General features: G+C 41.5%; 2 protein-coding genes and 1 non-coding gene across 3 annotated transcripts in view; 2 read left to right on the top strand and 1 right to left on the bottom strand.

The window, feature by feature from the left end:
- The first annotated feature begins 773 nt into the window (after positions 1-773).
- Positions 774-26582, top strand: BFAR (bifunctional apoptosis regulator). The gene is made up of 8 exons (XM_019710387.3): positions 774-981; positions 11655-11991; positions 13308-13512; positions 14222-14391; positions 16364-16508; positions 21719-21892; positions 23353-23555; positions 25218-26582. Exons 2-8 carry the CDS (start codon positions 11729-11731, stop codon positions 25408-25410), a joined length of 1353 nt encoding a protein of 450 aa, XP_019565946.2. The 5' UTR covers positions 774-981; positions 11655-11728; the 3' UTR covers positions 25411-26582.
- LOC141569527 (U6 spliceosomal RNA) lies at positions 9378-9483 on the top strand. Its single transcript, XR_012493252.2, has one exon. It is a non-coding gene; the product is annotated as a U6 spliceosomal RNA (small nuclear RNA).
- The window catches only part of LOC109433859 (group 10 secretory phospholipase A2-like), a 32093-nt gene continuing 21292 nt past the window's right edge, over positions 15782-26582 (bottom strand). Inside the window, exons 5-6 of the transcript XR_012493047.2 lie at positions 19635-19811; positions 15782-16001 (exon numbers count right to left, since the gene is read on the bottom strand). The gene's annotated coding sequence lies outside the window, so the exon portion shown is untranslated. The remainder of the gene's footprint in view (positions 16002-19634; positions 19812-26582) is intronic.

Here is a 26582-nt window from a genome sequence, read left to right as displayed (position 1 = left end):
TCCAGTTATTTTGGTACCTAGAGGAGTCAAATTCATAGACCTAAGTCGAATGCTGGTTACAAGGCTGGAGGAAGGGACCATGCAGAGGTGTTGAATGGATATGGAATTTCAGTTTGGAAAGAAGAAAAAGTCCTAAAGATGGATGGTGATGATGGTGGCACGACAATGTGGATATGCTTAATGCCACTGTGCTGTACACTTAAAACACTTAAAATGGTCACTTTTATGTTACATATCTTTTATCACAATAAAAAAAATGTTGATACCTATTACCAGGTTATTATCCTCCAGAAAATGAGTTCACTCTCAGCACTAGCACAGGTCATTACCAATCTTTACTCTTAGTCAGTTTGATTGGTAGGAAAGAAAAAAAAAGTCACTCCAAATGATCACTTTAACAATCTCCAGGCCAACGATTTAAAATAGATAATCTGCAAGAATTCTCAACGGATCAAGACGCTGGGAGAAAAAAACGAGGTAAGAAACTCATTTGAGTTCCGATTCTTAATACTGTAAGTGGAACTTCAGCCATGGTTCTCCGATTTTCTGCATAAAAATGTGCAGGCAAAAAAAGCTGTGAGTTCAGTGCCCACTTGTAATATTGTTTCAATTCCCGGGTAGTTGTTTCCTCTAGACACAGAAACAGGCGCTGGGGAGGTGACGAGACAGGCATCCGCCTCGCCCTCGAGGTGTTACGCTTTGGCCCCTTGTCTGTCCCTGAAGAGCAAAGGGCGGGACTCACGGAGCTACGCATGCGTTGAACTCCTCGGCCGGGGAGTGGCCGCTCTAGGCAGCGGGGAGGTCGCGGGGTTGAAGGGGCTGGGAAACGAGTGCGGCCTCTCCTCTATGGTCGGGGGCCCGGGACACCCTCCTCCGCAGTCAGTCGGTTACTGCCGGAAGTGAAGCTGCCACCTTCTCCTCTGCTTCCGCAGGGGTGCAGACGGGGGTGACATCCGGATGGTCTCCGGGATGAGCGCAGTGGTAAGCCCCAGCGCGTCGGGCGATGGCGAGGGGGCCTGGGCTTGATTTCGGGGCGGGATGTGGAAGACGGCCGTGGGGGACGAGGTCAGAGGAGTGCGGGGCTTTCCCGACTTAGGCGCGGGGTCCTGAAGAGCCGCAGTCCTAGACTCGAGGCGCGGACCCCCACTTGGCCAACTTCCCCATCCCTTCCCGAGAACCCCACATCGGCACAAAGGATCGCTGGGCCTCGCCTGTGTCCCCTCGGCGGTCAGCTTCAAGCTATCGCTCCAGGGTCTCCACAAGGAGGGAGGGAACGTCGCTTCCACACAACTTGGAAGGGGACGACGGGGCGCCCGCGACAATGCGTCCAGAATTGATTAGATTCCTGTTAGATGCTAGGCTGGGCTTCAAGTCTAACTGGCGAGGCACTATCTGCCCCAAGGCGGAACGATCGCTCCCGTTTTAAAGTAAGAGTTACGGACGCAAAGAAATGAAATTGAAACGGACGCGCAATCATAGTAGGGATAGGCTAGAAAACCCAGCTCTTGTGATAACAAGCTCACCGGCAGAAATCTGAACTTGTGCAAAAGGGAGTTTTCTTTTTTAAAAGAGGGTGAGGAACGGCAAAGGAGAATTAGGTTGTAGGTCTAACTGGGGATCTTTTGCAGGGCAAAGGCGGCCCTGTCGGTGCCCGAGGCGGCTGCCCTCCTTCTTTGTTGGAAAGTGAGACCCACAGAAACTGCCATGCCCTCAGCTGTCGACGTTGGGTCCTCCTCCCCAAAAGCCCATTGGCCGGTCCATTGTGGGTGGTCTTGATGTCACTTTATATGAAAGACCAATAGGAAGGAACTTGACTGTCTTCCCCAGGCACACTCCAGAACCCGCTTGAGTGCACGTGCGGATTGGGCTGTTTGTTTTTGTCACGGTTTTGTAAACAGGCAGGCGTTTCCTGTCTATCGCTATAAATTTGATGGAAAACTGTACTTCTCCAGGGCAGTTCTTTTTTTCTTTTCTAAGTTTCAGTGCTTGGCGCTGGCACTACTTACATAGCTGGCACTCAGTAAATCCAACTACTAATTCTGTTAATAACACCAATCAACCATACAGTAGACGCTTTTCAAGTACCTATGAATAGAGTTTGTCACTTACAAATAGGAAATAGAGGCTCTGGAAGAATAAACGTGACCTGGTTTGGAACCCAGGTCTCTTATGCTTAAGACCATAGTGATTCAACAATAGGAGTCTCTCCAGGGAAATTAGTCTGTGAGATGAGGAAACACACACAAATAAAAGTTACACTAACACAGAGGCAGAAAGAATTAATTTGGATGTGGGAGGCACTTAGTCGTTAAAGATTTTCAAGTGACAGTTGACTTGGCTCTTGTCAGTTGGACACTTTTGACCCAGAGATGGTGTGGAGCTGTGTTACCACCGCTGGAGGGAACTGTGTGATATGGAATAATGACCCAGGAAAATGAATTAATAGGTGGGACTAGAGTATGTGTGAGTAGTAGGGGATAACCATCATAATAGTAATAGCTAACACCTGTATTGCACTATGTGTCAGGCACTATTATATGCATGTTAATTCATGTAACCAACAACCCTATCAGGAAGATACTGTGAATATCCCTATTTTACAGGTGAGGAAACTGAGGCACAGGTTAGGTGAATTGTCTGAGGTCACACAACTAATAATTGGGATTTGAATTCAGTCATTCTGGCTCCAGAATACAATTGTACTCTTACTTAAAATGTTGTGTTGTTTGCTCGCGGGGCATAAAGATTCTTAAGTGACAAGCTTATGACTATGGGTTTTAATTCTCATAGTAAAGTTTTGAGCAACAGAAGGGCTTGATCAGAATTTTGCTCCAGGAGGATGATTTGTGCAGTGGAGAAAGGAGGGATTGGAGAGAAGAGGAAATGAGACTGGCAGTGTTATTTAAACTTCATTTTATCCACATCTTACCCAGATCTTGTCTGAAATATATATTTAGGCATGTATGTATTTATTTGTACAGGTATACCTCGGACATATTTCAGGTTTGGTTTTGGTTCCAGACCATCCAGACTACCATAATAAATCCAGTATCACAGTAAAGCAAGTCATAATCTTTTTGCTGGTGGAGGGTCTTGCCTTTAATTTGTAGAAAGAAAAACACAGCACCCATGGGACGCAAAAAATCGAGACCATAAAACGAGGTATACCTATATGTAACAGCTCTCTAATTCCCAAACTTCCACATGCATGAGACTCTCCTTAAGGGGCTTGTTTAACATGTACATTCCTGGGCCTCTCTCCCAGATATCATTGCTCAGGTTCACCAAATTTGCCAGGTAATTGTGATGGAGGTTCTAAGAAATTACTGTGATAGGGAGTCAAATTTTTGTTGATTTCATTTTCATCCACAAATTTCTACAGCCCAGCTTTGTGCCAGCTACTCTTAGGTTCCCTAGAATTTTATGGCTTGGTTCCTGACCTCAGGGAGCCCAGAGTTTAGTTGGAGAGGCAAAGGCTACTCAAACAGTGGTATGAGAGCGAGCTAAACCTGAAAAGGATATGTCAGTATATAATATGTGAACCATAACAGAAGAGCTTAAAAAACAATGGTTAAGGTGTGGGGTACTGGTAACTACCAGTAGTTTTTTATCACTTTCTGAGTTATTGGACATTTACAGCAGTTAATAGAGGGTAGATCCTTGAATATATGCCACAAAACAGAAAAGAAAGAGGACAGTCTCTAGAGAGAGCCAGGACACCCTTCTCAGTGTTCTCATCTTGCCCAACACACTCACAGGCAGTAAATCACGGGGCCGCAAAGTTCAGGCAACAAATCAACATGCAGTGAGCTAGCTACCTTTGCCCTAGTGATTTCTGACCCCATTCAGAAAGAAAATCTGTCTATTTGGAGTTGGAAAAACACAAGGTTTTATAGGGTAGGAGGCTGGAAATGCTTCTCTGGAATTAAAGAAAGCCAGTTCCTTCCACCTACAAGAAGTACACATAAATTCTCTTTTTATTGCCCTTTACTTACATTGGGCACATTTCTTTTTATTTCATCATCACTAGAAATGCATGGTCACTCTTTGAAGATTTAATAATGTCTGTAGTATTCTGCCAGTGTTTATAGTGGTGTCCCCAGAGGTGGAAGTGGGGTGCCAGAAATGGGGGTGCTCCCAACCACCCTTACCCCTGTTTCTATTGTGAATGTTTCTGCTAATTTATCTCATGCAACAGCACAGTCACCTTAACAGCCACACACTGGAGTTCATGTTCCAAAATGTTGTCAGATTCTAGTTCATTTTCTCTCATTTGGATTTCTCAGCTTTGCAGTATTAGCTCTATGCTGTGGCCTAGATGATAAAGCAGCAAATAGTCCTCTGAACTAATAACTATTACTGATCACATTATGGGGATAAGGTAGTGCTGTGGGGACAGGCTTTAAGTCAGACCAGGACTTAGAACCTGGCTCTGCCCTCTATTAATGAGGGCCCCATTTTCTCATCTGTAAAGTGGAGATGATAGTAGTAATTATCCCATAGGATTGTTGTGCCTTTCACACTATAAGGCTCAATAAATGTTTGTCATTATTCTCTTTTGTCAGGTAATATGTAATGAAAAGAAATTGCCCTAGAAAGCCAAAATCTTTTTATTCCTGTAGTGAACATCTTTGCTAAGAAATTATTGAGATCCTATTTTTTAGACTGGAATTGCAATAATTTAGGCCTTCAAAGGATTATTCCTAAAATGTTAGGTATGTACTGTGATCACAATAAATGTCTTGTTGAATGAAGAGGCAGAACCTTAATTATATACCAGTGAACAAAGCAGTTGGAAGATTATGATTGCTAGAGAGTTAACAATCATTACATAATGAGATCTTTATAAGCAAAGGTATTAAAATCCTTAACTTAAACTCAGAATGAATGCATTGTTCTTTGATAAACTCAAAAAACATTATTGTATTAATTGCCTTTCTTAAATATTGAGTGACTAAAGAATCAAACAGGTATCAGCAGTGCCAACACCTCCTTCGGGATAGTAGCTCTCTGGATAAATCCATAAATAAATGAATACTTGACCAAGAAGTCAAACAACTTTGCTTCCAAGCGTGGAATAGCCAAGCTCATTCCAGGCTCTTTAGTTACACAGAATTAGTTACTGGGAGATTGTGTGTGTCCGGCCCTTATTTTTCCTTCATAGATTTTTTTCAGATAACTATATATGTCAGTTAGGTATTTCTTTAGAAAAACATAGAAAAGGTTATATAAAGTGACAGATTTCTTGGAATTGCCCAAGTCAGTGAAGACTGATAATTGTTTCCTATCAGTTGTGCCAACAGACCAAACCCATGAACATTTTAGAAAAGGTCAACTATACGGGTTATTAATATATGTGTATTCATGTCATATTTTACATATTAATACTTTGTAAGATTTTATGCCATTTCTTGACACTGAAATTTTAGAGGTGGTGTGTTCCTCAGAAAGGTTCTCTCTCCAGGTGTTTTAAATTACACTGGTGAGATGTTAGAACAAATTGTTGGTTATATGGCATGGGCATGAGGACGACATCTTGAGGCATTCCTCACTTGGATTGGGAAGTGTCACCCACGTGGAACATGCTATGGAGGAAGGAACCACGTTTATTGAACACTTCCTATGAGCCAGAGCTTACATGTGTCCTCTTAATGCTCAGGACGGCCTTGTGAGGTGGTAGCAGTAACCCCATTCCTTGCATATGCTAATGTGAGACTTGGAGAGAATGAGTAAATTTCTCCATGATCTCTTGCCTTGTAAATAGTGGAGCTAGGACTCAGAACTGTCTTCTGATTTTAAAGCTGAGTTGCATTACACTGTCTCTCAGAATCAGGAAGTAAATAATACTTCCAAACAACTAAGTCAGTATCTTAAAGGCCTTGTACAAAATATTTGACTCACAGAAGAGCCCACAAACTCTTACTCCATTCATTTTAACCTAGGTCTCTGGGGATATGATGACAATAAAGCTGACTTTGAATTTTTAGACTTGATCCCTGCCCTCAGGTTCATCCAGAACCTTTCACACACAGAATCTGCTGAGCAGGGTTATTTGGCCTCTGAGTCTAAAGCAGAATAGAAGCAGTAATTTAAAATTTTGTGGAAAACTTCATAGGCAGTTACTTTCTTGGCAATGGTAAGTAACAACCTGACAGCGTATCAAGAGACAGGAAAATGGGGAGCTGACAGAATTCCAAAAGCTTACTAGCCTCAGGCCAGTTAACCTAGAAACATACACTCATCAATAGACTCTAAAGGTATCACCTTATGGTATGACATGAAAACACATATCCCCAGGGGTCAGACAAATAACAGAAATGAGGAGACAGGTGCGTAGCAAACTAAAGCCTGGCTTGCCCTGTCTGAAGGGGGCAGCTGCTGAGTTACTCAGCTTCAGCTGCCTCTTGTCACATAAAATGAGAGCCTAATGTGCCAGACCTTCTGAGATTTTTCAGTAGAAGCCAGGAATCTGGGTGTTTATGTGAAATCTGATTTTTCAAAATGCTGGCACCAGATTCAAAAGAAAGAGAGAGGAGAAAGAGGAACAGGAAAGAGAAAGAAGAGGGGGCAGAGGAAGAGAAAGACAACGTGAAAGAAAGCCTGCTTGCAGGCCAGATGTTGCCACAGCGGAGTGGTGGGTGCCAACGTGCAAATTGTTCCAGGACATGGACGATGGGTGCTCACCATGATAATGCTGCATCACTGTGGACAGTCCCACCTGCATCCTTAGAACCACTCGAGGAAGCAGAGAAAGCCTGTATCCCAATGAACAGGATGAACAGGAGTTCTTAACCTTATTTGGGCCTTGGTCTCCTTTGAGAGCCTAATAAAAACTAGAGATTTCCTTTGGGAAGATGCTCGGATCACATGCTCAAGCTTGGCGTGTAATTTCAGAATATGCACAGACCTCCCGAAATGCCTCTACAGACATCAATTGAAACCTAACTTTTTTCCAGAACCCAGTCCCCAGAGGTTTTGCTGTGCTCTTTAAATCTGCGGTGTTCAACCCATCATTTTAAACTTGTCTGTTTGCAGTTTTGCAGGCATTCTTCCCATTCGGTTTTGAACTAGGTAATTAACACTTGTAATTCAATGTGGTGATTAACATGTCAACTGATTGTTGTTGGTGCCAATTCAATGCCAACAGGAATCCCCAATTTGGAGTGCAGTGAGGAAGGAAACTTTACTCAGTGCAAACAGCTCAATAGTGCTACAGCTCAATTATGAAGTGGCATGGCTGTGGAATAGCCCCAGGGGTGAAGCCCCTCTCCAACTAAACAGCTCTGCTCTGCTTCAGTGAGATGTCTTCTGTATTTCAGCTCCTGTCAGGGAAATGCAGTCTTCAGTGGAAAGGAAAAGTGCCAATCTGAGCCAGAACGGAGCTGACTTATAAATCACAAGTCCCACCCCTTGTCTGTCCTTAAGCAAATGAGGACTCCAAATCCTCCAAAGTTTGATTTGAGGCACTGTCCTCAGATTGGTCAGAATGGAGCTGCTCTTATTGATAGATGAAGATGCTGATGGTAGCTCCAGTTGAATGGGGGAAAGTCTCAGTCCTATTGGTTGAAATAGATTCCAGGAACTCCTTTATAAGGGCTGGCTCAGATGGCAGAAACACAGTGCAAGAAGACAGTTCAGTGCAGGCTTCTCTGTGAAGTGTGGTTTGCCTGAGAGGCCCCTGTGCAGAAATGGCTGGTAGGCTCTGTTTTTAAATTTGAGCCCAGTTAGCCCCCAGGAGCCTTTCTCAGTATGTATCTTCTTTGTCAGGGTCCATAAACATAAACCAAAGTGTAACCATGTGAACAGGGCACTGGTGGTGGGTGGGAATGGAATGACTCTCCTTTCCCCAATCCTACCCACATCCTCCCTGTCTTCCCTGAGGCGTCTGAGACAAGGGGAAAAGGCCACGAGGCGTCAGGGATATTCTAACACGGCTGACTTGTGAAGGAGCTCTGAAAGAGCCAGAGAACCTTCTCACAACTCCACCTGCTGCTGAGTGCGCCAAGTTTGTAGAGAACAGCTGTAAACATCCTCAGGAACACTGGGTCTTCTCAAAGAGCCCTTTAATCATTGCCAGTGCAGGAGGGTGTGTTTACTGAAGTCAGAACACCAGGGCTTGGAACTTCAGTGTCTGAGCTAGATTTTATCACTGAAGAAGCACTTTCATCCTTTAAAAGTATTGCTTTCTTTAATGGAAATAACCCAAATACATACAGGCAGAAACAGCAGAAAAGATCAACTGAATTTGGTTAAGATACATATTCTTTCTCTTTAGCTTTCACCTTTTGAGTTTAGGGTAAAACGAAACTATCAAAATTCCCAAGATGTAATCAAAGTCCACGCAGTTTCTAGTTTGTTAAAGACAATTATAAAACAGAGTTTATGGCCACCTTAGCTTTTCAAAATACGACTTATAAAATACACTTTTGATGTCAGTGGGTGATTTGTTTTCTTGCATGAAAAGTAAATTTTCAGATCTAGTAAGCTAGGAACTACTGGTGCATTCTAGTTTTAAAAGGCTAATTTGTGAGAAATTATTTTCAATATACATTGTCATTTCTCTGCAAATGACTCAGAAATCCCCAGACATGGCTTCATTCTTAATTCTCAACTACAGTTTTGGATCTCTAGCTGCTCACTAGACAGTTGTTCTTGGAAGTCTTGTCATCACCTCAAACTGAACCTTTCTAAAATTCAACTGACGTTTCCAAGATTGGCCCCATTTGTTTACAGTGACCCATTTCTATCAGATGTACTGTTCTTCCCTAGTTGTGAAACCTAGCCAGCATCTTTGATATTTCTTTCTCTCTAGTCACCAAAGCCCATAAATTCTTTTCTTAATATCTCTCTGATAGGTTGATCTCTTTGTTTGCCACCTTTCATTTCTTTGCCATTTTCATTTTTGCCACCATAGTCCCAGAAGTGGTAACACCTCACTTCTAACTTGTCCCAGCCTAAGCCCTCCTTCTTAATGAGATTTATCATCCTCAAGTACAGCTTTGCTGATCTCATTGCCTCTGAAACCTTTATGTGCTCCCATCAGCCCACCTGTCATTACCTGGGCACACAAGACTTGTGTCTCCCCTAACACTCACTGCTCCCCATGAAAACAGTGAGAGCAGCAGCCAAGCCAGGCCCATATTTTCTGACCCGTTGCACAGCCGTCACTGGAAGCCTCAGTATCTTTCCTCTGATGCTGAATCCAGATGTGATTATGAAGGTAACTAAAGGGCCTGCCCAGTGTCCAAGCTCATTGGAAATGTTCAAGAAATAGCACTTGTTCAATTATTATTTCCTGGAATGATACTCTCCACATGGCAGTTATTTAATCATTATTAGCCAAATAAAGGAACTACATTATCAAAATGATTCCCTTTGTGCTCGCTTCAGCAGCACATATACTAAAATTGGAACGACACAGAGAAGACTAACAGGGCCCTGTACAAGGACGATACGCAAATTCATGAAGTGTCCGTATTTTTAAAAAAAACAACAATAAAAACCTATGTAACACATCCCATTTCCTTAGCAATTTGAAGAGACTGCCAAAAGGAAAGCACTTAGAAATTTTTTAAATGTTCCTAAACATACAAATGATGAGGAAATATTACCCGAAATAATTTAGAATTTGTCATTAAGAACATTTATTCAGATTTTTTCTTCCAAAAAGAAGTCTTTAATGGGCCTACAGAAGGTCGTTACCTTCTTTACTATGACTTATTATTGTGAATAACTGTATTAAATATATACATTTTAAAAATTTGTATTTATCTTATATTTAATCTTTTAAATTTATATTTATTTAATCATCTTCTTAGTACTGGATGAGGAATCTCTATTCCACACTAACACTGAGTTTAAAATTTAGTTGTGTTTATTTTCTGAGTTGAAAATCTCCCATTGGTGCTAGGCCAAAATATATATTTGACAATTTTATATATGTATTTTACAATTATTATGTCATACATTTTCATTAATAACAACTTGGTAAGTACAAAAACCCAGATCAAAACAGTCATGACCCTCTCCCACCCAAAATACCCACTACTAAGATTCATTGTATTTTCTTCTAGTCTTTGTTAATAGATTTGCTTATTTAAAACACAGTGTTATCATGTGCTATGTAAAATGTTTTACCCTATAAATGGTGATAAAACGCTCTTATCACTGCATTGGAAAACCAAGTACATTGCTACCATTTAAGGTTTACTTACCATATGCCAGGCTCTGTACTTGGCCCTTTACTTGCATTCTCTTATTTCTTTATGAAAACCTCCCAGTGGACACCTGAAATGAATATAATACTGAATGTCAACTGTAATTGAAAAAAAATATATTGAAAAAAAAAGATTGAGTCAGTGATACAGAGTGATCCGTATTTGGAGGTTAGTGTGGACTCTTCTGCTCTTCAAGTGGTCATAAAAATTCTTGGAATCTTAAAAAAAAACACACACCAAAAAGCCCTCCTAATGGGGTAAAGACTATATATGAGAAAGCTGAGCCTCAATGAGGTCCAGACCACACAACTAACTGGTAGAGGGCAGAGGTGAGCTAAGAACCCAGGCAGCCCAGCCCTGGGACCTGCATTCTTAAGCACTGTGCCTACAAAGCACATACAGTGAGTTCTTCTCTGTGTGACCAGTGTGACTGATGGATGGTGATTTACTTTCTTTCTCTTTCTCAGTCTCAGTAGTGAGACTGAGAAACTCTTACCCACCAGTGCCTACACTATGGTGACACCAGGAATAATATGAATAATCATTTCTTTAGCCGTTTCCACTGCACACCATCCTAGCCACTTCACGTTCACTGTCTCTAATCTTCACAAGAAGCCTTGAAGGTCTCTATACTGTTGAGGAAACAAGATCAGAGAGCTCAATAACTTTTGAACAGTCACAGACCTAGTGAGTTGAAGAACTGAGATTCCCCATCACACTGCCTCTCAATAAAAAATTCTCCTGAGACCCAAATGAGAATGAGAAGAGAACAATCCTCTGCCATTTGCATATTGGTGACATTGACCTGTTTCTACAGCACCAAATTGGCCGGATGCAGACCGCAGGATACATATGTTTGGGTTGATTTGCGAGAGGGTAATATTGAGCCATGGGAGGTTGCTCTGGAAAGGGCACCTAGAAAACAAGGCTTCACTCACTTCCTGGAACTGCTCCTGTGGGAGCCTCTGAAATCAAATGCTTATAAAATAAATAATTACTTAATGGGAAGGCAGATTTGTTTGGATAAAATGTGTTATTTACATGAAATACATCTGTTATTGCCAACTTGAGACATTTTACTGGGCCAAAAAGCTGGTTTATTTACAATCACGCACATTGAAGGATTTTAGAAATTTAATTAAGAAAACTGAGGCTAGAAAAATTACATTTTCAAAAGAAGTTCATGAAAGAAAAGGATATAGAATTCTCCACACTGCCTCCCACATCTATTGAACTTTCCACTACACTATTTTGCTTTACCTAATTTTTAAAAATATGACAAATAGGCCAGAAAGAAATTCAATGATGTTTATCTGGTTTCTGGAATGTGAATTTTTAGAAATCATATTTATTACATTTAAAAATCAGCTTTAATATAATGGCAGTAATCTCAAGCACCTACTAAAATATCTGTCCTATTTCTGTTGTCTCTTTCAGATTTAATGATGCTTTGCAGCAATTTTCTAAGTCTGAAATTTTCTTTGCCTGTGGATCCTAGAATTTGCTAAGACATGGAGAATTCTCAGCAAAATGATCTGAACACGATGTCCCTTGAGAAAGATGACCCTCTCAAGAGCAGCAGCCCTCAGATTTCTGTTAGTGAATTTTCTTGCCACTGCTGTTACGACATCCTGGTTAACCCCACCACCTTGAACTGTGGGCACAGCTTCTGCCGGCACTGCCTAGCCTTATGGTGGACCTCTTCAAAGAAAACAGAGTGTCCAGAATGCAGAGAAAAGTGGGAAGGTTTCCCCAAAGTTAATATTCTCCTCAGGTAATGCTCAGTCTGTACTGGTAGCACATAACAGCTTGTTCAGTGTGGTCTCTTAATGGTGCAGCCATGTTTGAAAAGGCCGGAGGTGCAGAGCCAACCTCCCTGTGGTCATTCGGATCTGCTGGAGTGTGAATCGGGGAGCTCAAGGACCCGAAAATCCAGACTCCTTTCCTCATAGGCGACTGTACTTTGTTTATTACTTATTATGAAAAAAAGGAAGACATTCTGGTTATCAATCCGTTGCTTGTAATCGTTTGCCATATGATACTTTTTATTGATTTGTATTCACTGAGACACCTTAGGTCTAACAGAAAATGGTGTAGCTGTAGAAGTCTCAATAACTGGCTTGATGCTGATTTTCATAATCTTTGACTAAACTCTGCTCCAATCATCACAGTAATAGAGGTAAGTTCTCATGCACAGCATCACACAACAAATGGCAAGACCTTTCAGACAGTAGGTTATTCCACTCATAATATTCATAATGGTCAAAATTCTTTGACAGTGTTGCTTCCTGTGAGCTCTTTGAGGCTAAATTCCTTGTCTCTTCTTCTGTTGTCTTCTTGATATCAACAGAGTACCAGAAAGTTCCATGAAAACATTAACCCAACATTCTCTTTTTCACAGGAGATGTATTACAAATACTTTGCCTTTATATGTCAGCCTTGTTTTACCTGAAGGGTAATCTTAAATTGAAGGAGGTTCTCTGGTTGTGTGTAACTGAAAATGACAACAACCCTACAGTATGACCTGATGGTTGGTCTTTTCTCTTACTACTGAACTTCACTTTTTTCCTTTTTATGAATTAATTTTTAATAACATAACAATATGTATATACATTTGTTTACATTCTTTTTAAAATATCAGAACATTACTGATAAAGCTAAAGACCCCTTTGACCCATCCCCCATCTTAAAATACTTCTTTCCTTTTCTCCAGAGTAACTTCAGTTATGACTTAGTTGTGATTTCTTTCAGATTTTTAAAAGTATTTTTACATATATATGTGCCAATAGGAAATGAAAAGATTTTCTCACATCAGTGGTGTTCTATATGCATGGTTCTAAAGTTACTGTGTAGTGTTCCATTGTAGGAATATACCATGTTTTATTTCGCTGTTTCCCTAACAGTGGACATGTAGGTTGTTTTTCATTTTTCGCTGTTACCAATAGGGCCATAACCAATCTTCTTGACCATTCTCCCAGAGTACTTGTCTATTATTAAATGTTGACTATTAGTTTTATTCTGTCCTCTAAACTTATAAAGTGAATTTCATCAAATAATGCTCCTGTGATTTTTTTTTTCTGTTCTCCATAGGGATGCCATTGAAAAATTATTTCCTGATGCCATTAGAATGCGATTTGAAGACATTCAGCAGAATAACGACATAGTCCAGAGTCTTGCAGCCTTTCAGAAATATGGGAATGATCAGATTCCTTTAGTTCCCAACACAGGCCGAGTGAATCAGCACAGAGGAGGGGGGTTCTTTTCTGGAGTGCTCACAGCTTTAACTGGTGTGGCAGTAAGTTTATTGCACTTTCTCTGTCTCCCACCCCCCCCTTGGTTTCCACTGAAGTCAGTTCTGTTGAAATACACCTGAACGACTGATGACATAACTGCACGTGGTAATTCACTGCTGGGTTGTATGAGTCTTTGGGGATGTTGCTTACTCAAGTAGACAACATGATATTCAGAGCCCAGTAAATCTGAGCTTTATCCCATTTCTTCTTTGTCATAAGCTATGCAATAGGCACTATTATTCCTATTTTAAAGATGAGGAAACAGGTCCAGAAAGGTGTTAGAACTGGAATTCGACGTTGTGTCTGCCTTGGATAGTCTTGAGCACAGCACTTTACTAACTTCCATGTAGAGACTGCTTACTTTGTAGTAGTCTCTTTGTGGAAATCTAAATGTTACAAATTTCCCAGCAGAAAAGGCCCATGAGTCAGTTATGTTGGCCAGGTTGATGGGGTTGAGGATGCATTGCTCCCAGGTGCCAGGCGATGAGTCCTGCTCCTGTCTCTGTTCCCTCACGGCCCAGCAGTCAACACACCTGACCTGCAGAATTATGCCCCAGTTCTCTGGTGGGGGTGTTGTCCTACTTCTGTGGACGGACCTGACATCATCCCCTTCAAGCCCAGCCTCTTCCCTTTCTGGCCCCACATTCATGGATATAGAAACAAGCATCTCTGACCTTTCTGTGTCTTAAGGTCCCTGTCATTTCTCCCCAGGTGGTTCTGCTCGTGTATCACTGGAGCAGCAGGGAATCTGAGCACGACCTCCTGGTCCACAAGGCTGTGGCCAAATGGACAGCAGAAGAAGTTGTCCTCTGGCTGGAGCAGCTGGGTCCTTGGGCCACTCTCTACAGAGACAGGTTTTTATCTGAAAGAGTAAATGGAAGGTAAGGAGCAAAATCTTTGACACGTCACTGACATTTTTTTAAACAGCTTCACTGAGATATCATCCACATCCCAGAAAGTTCACCCACGGAAAGTGTGTAATCAATGGTTTTTAATATATTCACAGATATGTGCAGCCATCACAACCTAGTTAGAATATTTTCATCACCCCAAAAAGAAAGCTCTTAACCTTTAGCAGTCAATCCTCATTTTTCCCCCTCTCTCAGCCCCAAGCACCACCATTCTATTTTCTGTCTCTGAATTTGCCTGACATTCAGAGTATTTCATATAAATAGAATCATACAACATGTGTGATCTTTTTTGTCTGGCTTTTTCACTGAACATCATGTTTTCAAGGTTCATCTAAGTTGTTGCATGTGTCAGTGCTTCATTCCTTTTTATGGCTGAATAATCAATTCTGTGGCTAGACCACATTTTATTTATGCATTCTTCAGTTGATGGACATTTGGGTTGATTTCATTTTGGGGCTATTATGAACAATTCTTCTATGATTGTGTACAAGTTTGTGTGGACATATATTTTCAATACTCTATTGGAGTAGAATTGCTGGATCGTGTGATAACTCTGTGTTTAACTTTTTGAGGAATTGTCATAATGTTTTCCAAAGTGGCTATACCATTTTATGTCATAGACATTTTAATGTATTGCTTCCTGATTATAAAAGTAACATATTTATTATTTTAAAATAATAATATAGAGTTAAAGGACATTGAAAATGAAATACCCTTGTAATCCTATTCTTCAGAGAAAACAACCAGTGTTATCATCTTGCTGGGCACCTTTCCAGATTTTTTTAAATGTTTATACAGACATACACATAGACACATGTATTATTTTATTTATTTAAACTGAAAATACAGTTCTCCTAAGCAGACCTGTGTTTATATGTACATATGTATGTCTACATACATTTGTATGTATGTATGTGTGTATATGCTAGAGTCTATTTAATTGATTTCTACAAATACACATTTGGGTTGTTTCCTTTCTCCTGTTCTAGGCAGTTCCACACAAAATTGTAGCAAGTGCCGTGAGGAACTCATTAGGATGAGCAGCTCACTAATCCCTGGGCTCTGGGGAGGCTTGCTTCTGCCCATCAACAAACCCGTTTACTAGAGTCCCTCCCTTTCTTGGAGGGACCACAGGGATGTTACTTAGAACAGCACGCGGTGCTAAGAATAGCTGCTCTCTCTAATCTACTAGTTTTAGACTTGGAGTCCACTCACTGCCAGGCTGCCTGGCTGCCCCACCTCCCACCCTAGTCATTTTGCCCCATGAACTGAGTTTTCAACGTTTGACTCTCCTTTGGGGAAGCAAAATGCTCTCACTTTAATTATCTGTTTGTTGTAAGAATTAGTGCACACACACACACATACACACCCTAGAATTGTGGTTTGAAAAAAAATTTTCTACATACTTAATACAATATATCTCTACGTAACTGTCTTCCTTCCACATTAATAAATATTATCAAATTATCCACAAAAGGACATCAATGTATGTGCTTCCTACCGTGGTTGTGGTGGCCTCCATCTGCCAGTGCACACGGATGTGTTTTTAACGAGTCACTGTGGAGGTGGATTCATGTTTTCTGAAGAAAGGGAACAGATCAGAGATCTACAGTTATTTTTATTAAATCACTACCCCAAAATAAATACTCTTAACGTCATCATGTTTTACTGGATTTCTTTCCAATTTTTTTCTATACACACATGTTAAAAAATAAGAGTAATGTGAGAGGTCAGAGTGCATAGCAAAAAGATCAAAGGTTAGAAGCAGAGCAGACCTGGCTGTGCCTTGGGTGAGTCGCTTTATTTCTCTAAGCCAATTTTCTCATCCACAAAATGGGCATAAGAATTATTAAATGGGTCAGTGATGATTTATTAAAGTATTTTCAGGTAGTCATTGGCAAATAGCATTTAATTGTTTGCTGTCTCCCCTTCCCCACCGCAGACTGCTTTTAACTCTGACAGAGGAAGAATTTTCAAGGGCTCCATATACCATAGAAAATAGCAGCCACAGAAGAGCAATCCTCATGGAACTGGAGCGTGTTAAAGCCCTAGGCGTGAAGCCCCCCCAAAACCTCTGGGAATATAAGGTGAACTCTTTATTTTTTTTAATTGAGAAAAGTACAGAGAGCAGCATAGCAATCACGTGCGTGCCCACTGCTTAAGAAAACATCACACACGATCGAAGCCCCCGCCTCCCTTCCCACCCTCTCTCTAGAGGCCTCATGCTCCTGGGCCCCAGGCTGCACAGCCTTTCTGGGCGTGTTTTCCTACTTGAATTATGGGTATGTATCTGCAAGCACTAGGACCACTGTTCTATAGGTTTTTAACCATAACAGAAGAGGCAGGAGCTGAGCCTATCCTGCAAGTAGCCTTTCTCTCTGTGGCTCCAGTTCACAGTAGGGGGTATAGTACTCCATTGCAGGAGGCTATGGCGATTGACGCGTTTTCCTGTTGATGAACACGGATATTGTTTCCAGTTTTGCTGTTGGAAACCATGCTGCTGTGGACACCGTTTTGGTAGTTCTTATGCTCATATACAAGAGTTTCTTTATGGCATATACTGAGGACTAGGATTACGAGGTCACAAGTAACATACATTTTCAAGTTGGCTAGATATTGGTAAGTTGTTCTTCCACATGACTGCACCAACTGGTGTCCTTCAGAGTAGATTTTGCAAATACTATACTGTAAAACGAATACTCTTTTTTTATTTGTGATAGAATATCTGGAATATTCCGACTTATACCCTAAAAAGACATGATATAGAAAGATAAATATAAATAACCAGTACGTTTATGGGAAATGCTCACTCATATTTAAAGAAGTACAAATTAAAACAACCAGATGGCATTTTTTCCACTATAGTATTGTCAAGGATGAAAAAGTTTAAAATATGAGGAAAGGGGCACTCGTGTTTTGCGGATCATAAATTGGTGCAGTCTCTTTGGAGAGCAGTTTGTCAGGAACTATAAAACTTGAAATTGCGCCGACTCTTGGAGCTGCAGTCTCACTTCTGTCACTTAGAGCACAGGCTGCACAGCACCGTGATCAAGAGCGGGGCTTGTGAACCTGACTGCTGGCTTCCTTGCCAGGCCCCTCCCGGACACACCGGCCGTGGGAACACCAGCAAGCACCCAGGCCTCGTGCTGCCCTTTTCCTCCTCAGTAAATGACCTAGAGAGTCATAGTGAGAACTGGATGTTTGAGTCACAAAAGGTCTTTCAACAAGATGTTCACCGCAGCATGGTTGGCAGTAGCAGCACGTGGAAAACAACCTAAGTGCCCTTGGTTAGGACCGAGTGAGATAAATATGGCACATCCACACGTGTAAGCATTACCAAAGGTGCTAATAAGGAAGGATGCCCACGCTGTGTTGTTAACTGAAAATAAAAGCATATTGGGAAATATACACATTTGTATGTATGTATATGTTTGCATATACATAGAAAATTTCTAGAAGGATACACAAACTGTTAACTGTTTTCATGTGGGGATTGAGAGTTGGATGGGAGGGAAAATTTTAGTTGTCACTTAATACATTTCTATACCATTTGAAAAATATGTATTTACTATGTACATGTATTACTTTAAAACTGAAAAACCACTAGCTTCAAAATTTTGAAGAATGGGCATGAGTTCCTAAGTAGAAAGTTTGTTGTGTTTTTGTGTTATTATTGTTTGTTTTTTAATTTTCAAAATCCCTACTTCTTTTTTAATCCTATAAATTACTAGTTTTGTTAATGAGGTCAAACTCCTTTCACTGCCAATATTAATCCTATGATGGGTTTTAATATCTGGGGGAACATTTCTGGGTCACGTAACCAGCAATGCCTCTCTATTTCAAATACATACAAGTCATCTCAGTATTAACCAGAGTGGATGGGAGGAAACATGATTGTGGTCCTGGTGTAAAAACAAGCAGAATCTTATCAGTCTGCTCATCAGCTCTTAGCAATGCCAGCCCCTCCTAAGGGTGACCATTTGATGATTAAGATTCCTCCAACCTTTGTGTCCCCGTGCAACACGCCCCGAAAGCCACTGTTCTCATCGGACGGGAAGGATACAGCTCCCCACTGTAGTGCTGTCACCAGAATCACCTCCCTGGGTGGTTGGTTTTTCCTCCTTATCTGATAGGAAGTAGCCAGGAGTTGTAATATTTTGGTCCCACATTCACACTGACTCCAGACCTACACATATGTAACCTGGTCATCTCGCTTTGTCATGTACTAAACCCTGATGTGGCTGGATGCAATCATACTTTTTCCTGGGACCTTTGTTCCTTTAGAGAGTGCATACTCAACGAGAGCAATATCACCCTGAGGTCACTGGTTCTTGGTGGGTGAAAAAGTCTTAGATATTATAATGACTTGTGGTCTCCCTAAGACCACAGTACACAAAGGGATATATAGCATTATCTGTGGCATTAATATTTCTTGGGGGTGGAGGGAATTACGAAAAGAAAAAAGTCTTTAAAAGGCTCCTTAAGAGGTGATAATAAAAAAAAGTTGGGAAACTGCTTTAGAATGAACTGCTCACATATCTGTCTATGTCTCACCTAAGTTAGGATACAGATATTTTTAAAATTTAAATTCTATTAGATTCTTTAAAAACTAGTATGGAAATTTTCAAACATACACAAAAGCAGGATAAAAAACCTGCTATCCACCTATACCAGTAACAGCACCTCAGGACCATGTTTATTTCAACAATACCCCCACTGCTCCCACCCTGTTTATTCTGAAAATCCCAGATACCTTATTTTTCATAGGTAAATATTTCAGTGTGACTTTCAAAAAAGTAAAGACTTTAAAAAAAATGAAACTAAAACACCACCATTGTGCACCCCCCCAAATTAACAATAATTTTCTGATATTATCAAATAACTTGTCGGTATTCAAATATAGCACACTCCTTTTTTTTTTTTTTAAGTTCGATTTGTTCTAACCAGGGTCCAAACAAGGCCCACATTTCGTTGTTCTGTCTCCTACGTCTCTCTTAGTCTATAGATTCTCCCTACCTCTTTTTGTTAACCTGTATTTATTTGTTGAAGAAACCAGATCATTTTGTCCTGTAGTTTGCCCACATCTTGAATTTTGTTGGTTGTCTCCCTGTGGTGTCACCTAACAGGTCCCTTTGTCCCCTGCATATCCTGTAATCTAGTAGTTGAATCTAGAGTCTTGCTTTGGTTTCAGTTTGGTATTTTGGCAAGATTACCTCACAGGTGGTGGTGTTTTCTTCCATGCAGAGGCTCATGATGTCCAGTTGTCTCTTTTTCTGATGGTCGCAGCCACTGTGATCATGGATTGTTTCGATCCATTAGTTCATTAGGGGTTCCAAAATGGTGATACCGTAATTCTCTGATTTCTTCTTCATTTGTTAGCTGAAATACATCTTAAGAAAAAAAAGGAAAATTTCCCTCAACACGCATTTTGATTACCCTAAGTATAGTTTATACTGAAAGACAGGTTACGTGCTTGACTCTTATCCTTTATTTGCCAGTTTCAGAATAATGATTTGGCTCCCTGTTATCCTCCAAAGGCGACCAGTTTCTTTCTTTAGGCTCATTATTAACTGAGCATTTTAACATTCGTGATGTGTTTGAACACATTTCAGTAATTATTCCCATCTTCTTTGAGTAGGAATCTCCTCATTTTGGAGTCCATTTTCTAAATTTAACTTTTGAATTGAGTTCTAATGTACTTGCTAGTGAATCCTTTTGACATGACCTCATTAGTCTTTGATACTTTCCTGTCTCATGTGACAAGATGTTCAAGTTACTCTTGTACCTTTCCTGCTCCAGACCTGGAACCAGTCATTTCACATGTTGGACCTTTTAAAAAAATCTTTTACTACAGAAAACTTCAGGAATATACATAAATAGAGGCAAGCGTGTAGTCGTACCCAGCATCAACGAGTATCGACTCATGGGCATTCTTCCTTCATCTGTACCCCTGCACCAAGTCCCCACACCCCGACCCTGAGATTCTATTAAAGCATAACCAAACATTGTATTATTTCACCCTTAAATACTTTAGTATGACTCTCTAAAGAGGATTCTTTTTTTAAATGTAATCATTATCACACTTAAAACAATTTAATAATAAGCTATTAATAGCATCAAATAAGTTGAATGTTCTAAGTTTTAGCAAGCTATAATTGACACACATATTTAAAGTGTACGGTTTGGTAAGTTTCGACATACGTACACACCTGTGAAACCATCACCACATTCAAGATAGTGAACATATCCATCACTCCCAAAAGTTTCTTCCTGCCCCTTTGTAAGCCCTCCTTCTCACCCCTCCCCGTTCTAAAATGTGGTATCTCACTGGTTTAATTTGCCTTTCTCTAAGGACTAATCATACTGGGCATCTTTTCACATGCTTATTTGCCATCTTTATGTTTTCTTTGGTGATGTGTCCATTCATATCTTTTACCCATTTTATTTGATGCTTAGTAGCATCAAGTAAGTTGAATCATTACAGTTACTTTCGTAATCAGGAAAATATAAATACATATTCACTGTTGCAAAATTTACAAAAGTAAATGAAAACAAATTGCCCATAATCCCTCCTGAGATTCAAGTATGGTTAACATTGCATTTTGCTGTTTTCTTCTAGACAATTTTCTGTGCAGTCCTTCTGTTTCTGTATTCATTCCACAGCTGTTTGTGGACATCTGGTTTGACCCAGGGGCTCCTCTAGGAAAGGGATCTCAGCCCTAAACAAGGCCTTGCTTTCATGGCGCTGACACTGTTGAGATCGGATTGCTACACATTTTTGAATCTTTTACACTGAGCATTGTACCATGAGCGTTATCCACAACTTCTCATACACACTTTTCAGTGGTTAAGTATCTCCTGTCACTTCATTACTGGTCACAGGTTTTACTTTTTCTCAATCATACACAATGCTAAACATTCTGTGCATAAAGCCTTCTGTATTTCAGATTATTTTTATTAAGTGGTGCCCACTAATAGATTGGTTAAATTAAGCATTTTAAAGACTGATACATCTTGCACAATTGCTTTCCAAAAAGGTTGTGTTCTAGTAGTGCCCAGGAGTATGCTTCTCATCCCCCCTCTTTTCTCCTCCCAGCTGTGGAGAGAAATTGGATCTTCATATAATATAGCCCAAAGATTGATTACTTAGCCTCTTCTTGCCATTCATTCATTCATTGTTTATGCAAGCCATGCAGAAAAGACTGATGGCAAAGGGTTTGAGGCTGAGAAAGGAGCATGGGTGGGAGCTGACCAGCATGGCTGTAATGTGACCCTGTGCCCACCTCATCCTCTGCAGGCTGTGAACCCAGGCAGGTCCCTGTTCCTGCTGTATGCCCTCAAGAGTTCCCCCAGACTTGGCCTGCTGTACCTCTACCTGTTTGACTACACAGACACCTTCCTACCCTTCATCCACACCATTTGCCCTCTGCAAGAAGACAGCTCCGGGGAGGACATCATCACCAAGCTTCTGGTAGGTGTGCAGAGTGCCCTGAGTGAAATGACCATTTCTCAGTGTGGTACAGAGCTGGACACATGCCTGTAGCCTGTCACGGAAGACCAAACTACACCCAACTTTCACCTGAATTTTGCAAGGAGAGGCCCTACAAAAGAAAATAAAGCAGGAACTTCCCCACTCCCAGAAGCCTGTTTTGTTTCCTGCATTGCATAGCAAGAGGAGCTGTCCTCTGGACTTCAGACTTCAAATATTTAGGGGGGAAAAGCCCAGCATTGCTTCGGTCCAGATTGCGCGAAGGTTAGATTTGTGGGCCTGCCGGCTTGGTAATCTGTCTCAATAGGATTCCCAGATGGTCACTTGTTGTACCACCAGGCAGAGGTAGCATCCATCCTGTTCGCCTCAGAACACTTCTCCATCATTCAGCCCACTGATGGGAGCTGTCACGTCTCCTGACCCCAGGGTCCTTGGCAGGGATGGTTACCCACCATGGCTCGTTTCTTCAGTTTGACTCATGGATTCCTTCAGAATTGTTGGTGGATCCCATGGACTCAGGGTGATTTCTCTGTGTCTAGTTGGTCATTTGATGAGGGTACACTGTCATTTGCATTGCTACTCTTGGGGCAATCCCTCTCATCTGTTTATCTCAGAGAGTCACATGGATATAGGAATCGTCATATATGATCCACACCCATAAATGCTGACATAGAATTCAGAAATCTCCAAAGACCCGCTTTTAAACATTTCATTCAAGGGCCTGCCTAACTGACTCCAGCGCTGGACGTAGTTTAAAGCCTGCTGATTAGCCCCTTTGCACAATGTTTCTCTACCCACTTTGCACAATGGACTGGGAGCACAGAGACCCCCTGGCCTTTCCATTTAAACAAGTCCCAACAATCTACACCCACTCATCAAGCTACCTTGTTTCTCAGAATAGTTAGTATCTGCTCCGTTGTACAGTCCTGTTAAGCTCAGCCTTCTGGATGCCTGTGTTGTTTAAATACTCTTGTTAATCATCGGCTCATACGTGTAATTAAAGTTTTATTTTCCCAAAAGTTACTTTTTCAAGGTCTGTGTTTAATTTTTCCATGACCTACTGTCATTCTACCACAGCTAAGATGTTTAAGTTAGGAAACTGAGCTACCCATGCAGTGATGAAGAAATTTAAAAAGCTATAGTTAATTTCTATTCATTTCAACCCTATTATTTATAACTCATGCTTAGATTTTTACTTCTGAGCTTCCACGATTATGTAACAAGCATCTCAGTTCAAACTCTTCGGTAACATTTATCCAATGTAAGATTAATTAGCACAAGGTGAGTTGATGGATGGAAATTTCATTTCATATTGTTGAGTGTGTGTGTTTTAATAAATGTAAAACTCACAGGGATAATCACAATATTTCATCTAAAAAGTCAATCCTCATCATTTTTCGTGTCCATTTTTATTTATTTTTTTTTGTATGTAACTTTTAAAGGATCTTCGAGAGCCCACATGGAAGCAGTGGAGAGAATTCCTGGTCAAATACTCCTTCCTTCCATACCAGCTGATTGCTGAATTTGCTTGGGACTGGCTGGAGGTTCATTATTGGACGTCTCGGTTTCTCATCGTCAATGCCATGTTACTCTCGGTTCTGGAATTATTCTCCTTTTGGAGGATCTGGTCAAGAAGTGAACTGAAGTAAGTGTGTTTTTATGTTGGAGATGGTTGGAGCAACAGGGCCTTTGAAGTAGTAAGGTGACTGAAGTATTACTCAGACACAAAGTCTCCTCGGGCTCTGGTTTAGACACAGCTACTTAAGCAGCAAATAGGAAAAATTACCTTGTGTTGGGGAGGGGGGAGGTTTTCATGGTGCTCATTGTTTAAAGTGTTTCTCCATATATCTTATCCCCACATAAACATCTACCATATAATTTCTGGGGGTGGAAGGGTACACATGAAGGATTTTAATAATTAAGGAATAAACAACTGGGGAAAAGGGTAGTTTATGGAAAACAGAATTGTGGTAGAGCATAAAGAGATGAGGAATCCTGTAAGCGTAGGTTCTAATCCTGCTCTGCCACCAACTGAACAGTAATCACTTCTCTGGATTAATCTGTAAAATGGGAAAGTTGGACTGGACAGTCTCTGAGTCAGGATTCTTGGTTACAAGTGACAGAAACCAACCTAAACTAGCTTTCCTAAAAAGGAAAATGCCCAGTTAAGGCTTCCTGCATGGTTGGACCCAGAGACCCAAATGCTGTCATAGGCATTGACTCTTTCCCTCTCCCAGCTCTGCTCTTTCTTGTGTTGTTCAGCCTCAGGCAACTCTCTTCATGTGGGGGCCCGAGGTCACTGCCGGCATAGAGCTGAGCTTAGCGACCCTTGTGGAAGGAAAGCACTTCTTTCCCTGTAGCACTTAGGAAAGCCTCAGGGCTCACACGTCTTTGTTCTGATTGGCCCAGCCTCGGTCATATGTCCACCTGAACCCATCACATGGTACGGGGGCAGGGGGTATGTGGGGCTCTCCTTGTCCAGGCTCAAGGCATGCACTCATTCCCCCAACCAGGAGCTGGCTTCAGCCCCTCCCAGGCCATATGGGAAAGAATAGGGGAGGAAGGCCCCCCCCCCGAGGAAAACTCAGAGGGTATTTCCAGAATAAAAGGGGTGACTGCTGGGCAGACAGAAGTAACACATCGCTACACCAGCATCTGAGCAGCCTTATAAATAGTTCTGAGAACCTGACTAGAATCTCTCTCACTTGCTTCAGTTCAATGAACTCATTTATTCATGCACAGCAACCTGAGCCCCTCCTCTGCCCTGACTCTCTGCTGGGCACTGCAGATGGTTTGGTAAGGAAGACAGTCTGTACTCTAGAGACCTATAGCCTAACACAGAGCATAAATGTGTATATATTTAACAGACTTCACAGGTATGTTAAATACAGAGGGTGCCCAAAAACTGTATTAAGGAAAAAACTGTATTAAAATTGCAATATTCAATATATACCGATAACAAAAGATACGAGTACAAGTCACGTGTATACACTTCTTTGGCACCCCCGGTATATACAAATGTGACACAGTGACAAAGCAGGTGGGGTTGGGGCTGTAATGGGGATTCTTCACCTGATGGGGGGGCCACACGACAGTGCCCTGAGGAAGCACCTTCTAGATTGTGTCCCAGGAGGTGAAGATGGGTCAGTCAGGCAAAAGTATGTCGAGAGCACCAAAGAGCAAGGTCTTGGCAGCACAGGCCACCTGACTGCGAGGGAAACGCCCCGGGGTGGGAGCGCTGGCTTCGGGGTCGTAGTGAGGACGGCCATCGTGATCCCAGCTCTCACACGCTTCTCTTCTGTTTCAGGACTGTTCCTCAGAGGATGTGGAGCCATTTTTGGAAAGTATCAACACAGGGGCTTTTTGTGGCCATGTTCTGGCCCCTCATTCCTCAGTTTGTTTGCAACTGTTTGTTTTACTGGGCCTTGTACTTTAACCCAATTATTAACATTGATCTCGTGGTCAAGGAAGTCCGACGGCTGGAAACCCAAGTGTTTTGACTGGCACTGCCCAGGCCCTGAGGGACTCTCCCCGCCTCCCTGATGGATGAGCTTTGATGCTTAAGTGAAGGGGGGTGGGGAGTGGACTTCCTACTTTCTTCCCCTAGTAAACAAGGTGTGGCTGTGTCAAAGGCTACACCCAGGTCCTCTCTCCCTCTGCCTGTGGCACTGTGGCAGTAGGGCCTGACACCTCAGAGCCGGGCTGACACCGCAGCAGCATCTCCCACCCAGCTACCTTGCTCACAGGAAATTGGGAGACCCAGTCAACAACGGCCTGCATGGACCAAGGGTCTGCAGAGGGCGTGGTGTGGGCGACATCAGAAGGCTGCCACATCAGCAGTCCCACTTGTCCTAACCTCAGTGACAGGACAAAGGCTCCCAGGGCAAGTTGGAGCCCTGACACAGAACCCAAGACCCGGCTTGTGGAGGCCAAGCGTGTCCTCTAAGTCACATGTAGGAAAATGGGAGATTTTGTCATAGGCATAGATAGTTGCACATAAAAAATGCAGAGGAAAAACCAAAATCCAAGAGACGATTCTGTCTGACTGAAGAGTTGCTCGGTTTCCGAGTTAAACCTCTAAAGGATTCCGTTTGAGACTAGAATGACGGTTAGACTTATCACTGTTTCTGACTTGTAATCTTTGCGAGTTGGGATCCCTTTCTCTGAGTTGGGGGACTAAGTAGGATGTCAGGCAATTAATGGAGAGTAAGTCACATCAGGCTGAGCTGCCTCAGTGCTACTTACAATTGTTGTTTTATTTTGGGGTTTGCTTTGTTTTGTTTTTAAGAATTTAATCTATAAAATCCAGGATAGTCCTTTTGTTCAAGGAAACATTTTATACATTGACCTCACACTGTATAATCTTTATCATCCTGTTCTGTTGTATAAAACAGCAAGTCTAATTACACCAAATGCTGTCATTGTAAATAGGAATGAAATGAACTATGGCCTCTTCTTTCCTTCCAGTGTGAAAACAGGTGTGAAATGTGATCGATCCATCTGAAGATGGGCCCCGCAGAGATAAGCTTGCTTCCAAAGTGTTCTTTTGTGACTCCATGAACCTTTCATTAATCCTTTGTATCTCTGAAGATTTCACTCAAACTTTGCATCTCAAAGTTCAAAGAACTTACTTGAAATAAAAATAAAGATTTTTTTATAAAGATAAAACTTC

This window comes from Rhinolophus sinicus, chromosome 10 (assembly GCF_057876585.1).
Source record: "Rhinolophus sinicus isolate RSI-liver-muscle chromosome 10, RSI-T2T, whole genome shotgun sequence".
Lineage (NCBI taxonomy): Eukaryota > Metazoa > Chordata > Mammalia > Chiroptera > Rhinolophidae > Rhinolophus > Rhinolophus sinicus.
Note: the sequence above shows the minus strand (reverse complement) of the source record. Positions and strands in the feature narration are given on the sequence as shown.

What these genes read in the sequence shown, in the direction of transcription:
- BFAR (XM_019710387.3), top strand. Translation starts at nt 11,729, where the DNA reads ATGGAGAATTCTCAGCAAAATGATCTGAACACGATGTCCCTTGAGAAA. An exon ending in CAGCTTTAACTGGTGTGGCA is followed by an intron (nt 13,513 to 14,221) that starts GTAAGTTTATTG and finishes ATTTCTCCCCAG; the next exon opens with GTGGTTCTGCTCGTGTATCA. An exon ending in AAAACCTCTGGGAATATAAG is followed by an intron (nt 16,509 to 21,718) that starts GTGAACTCTTTA and finishes CATCCTCTGCAG; the next exon opens with GCTGTGAACCCAGGCAGGTC.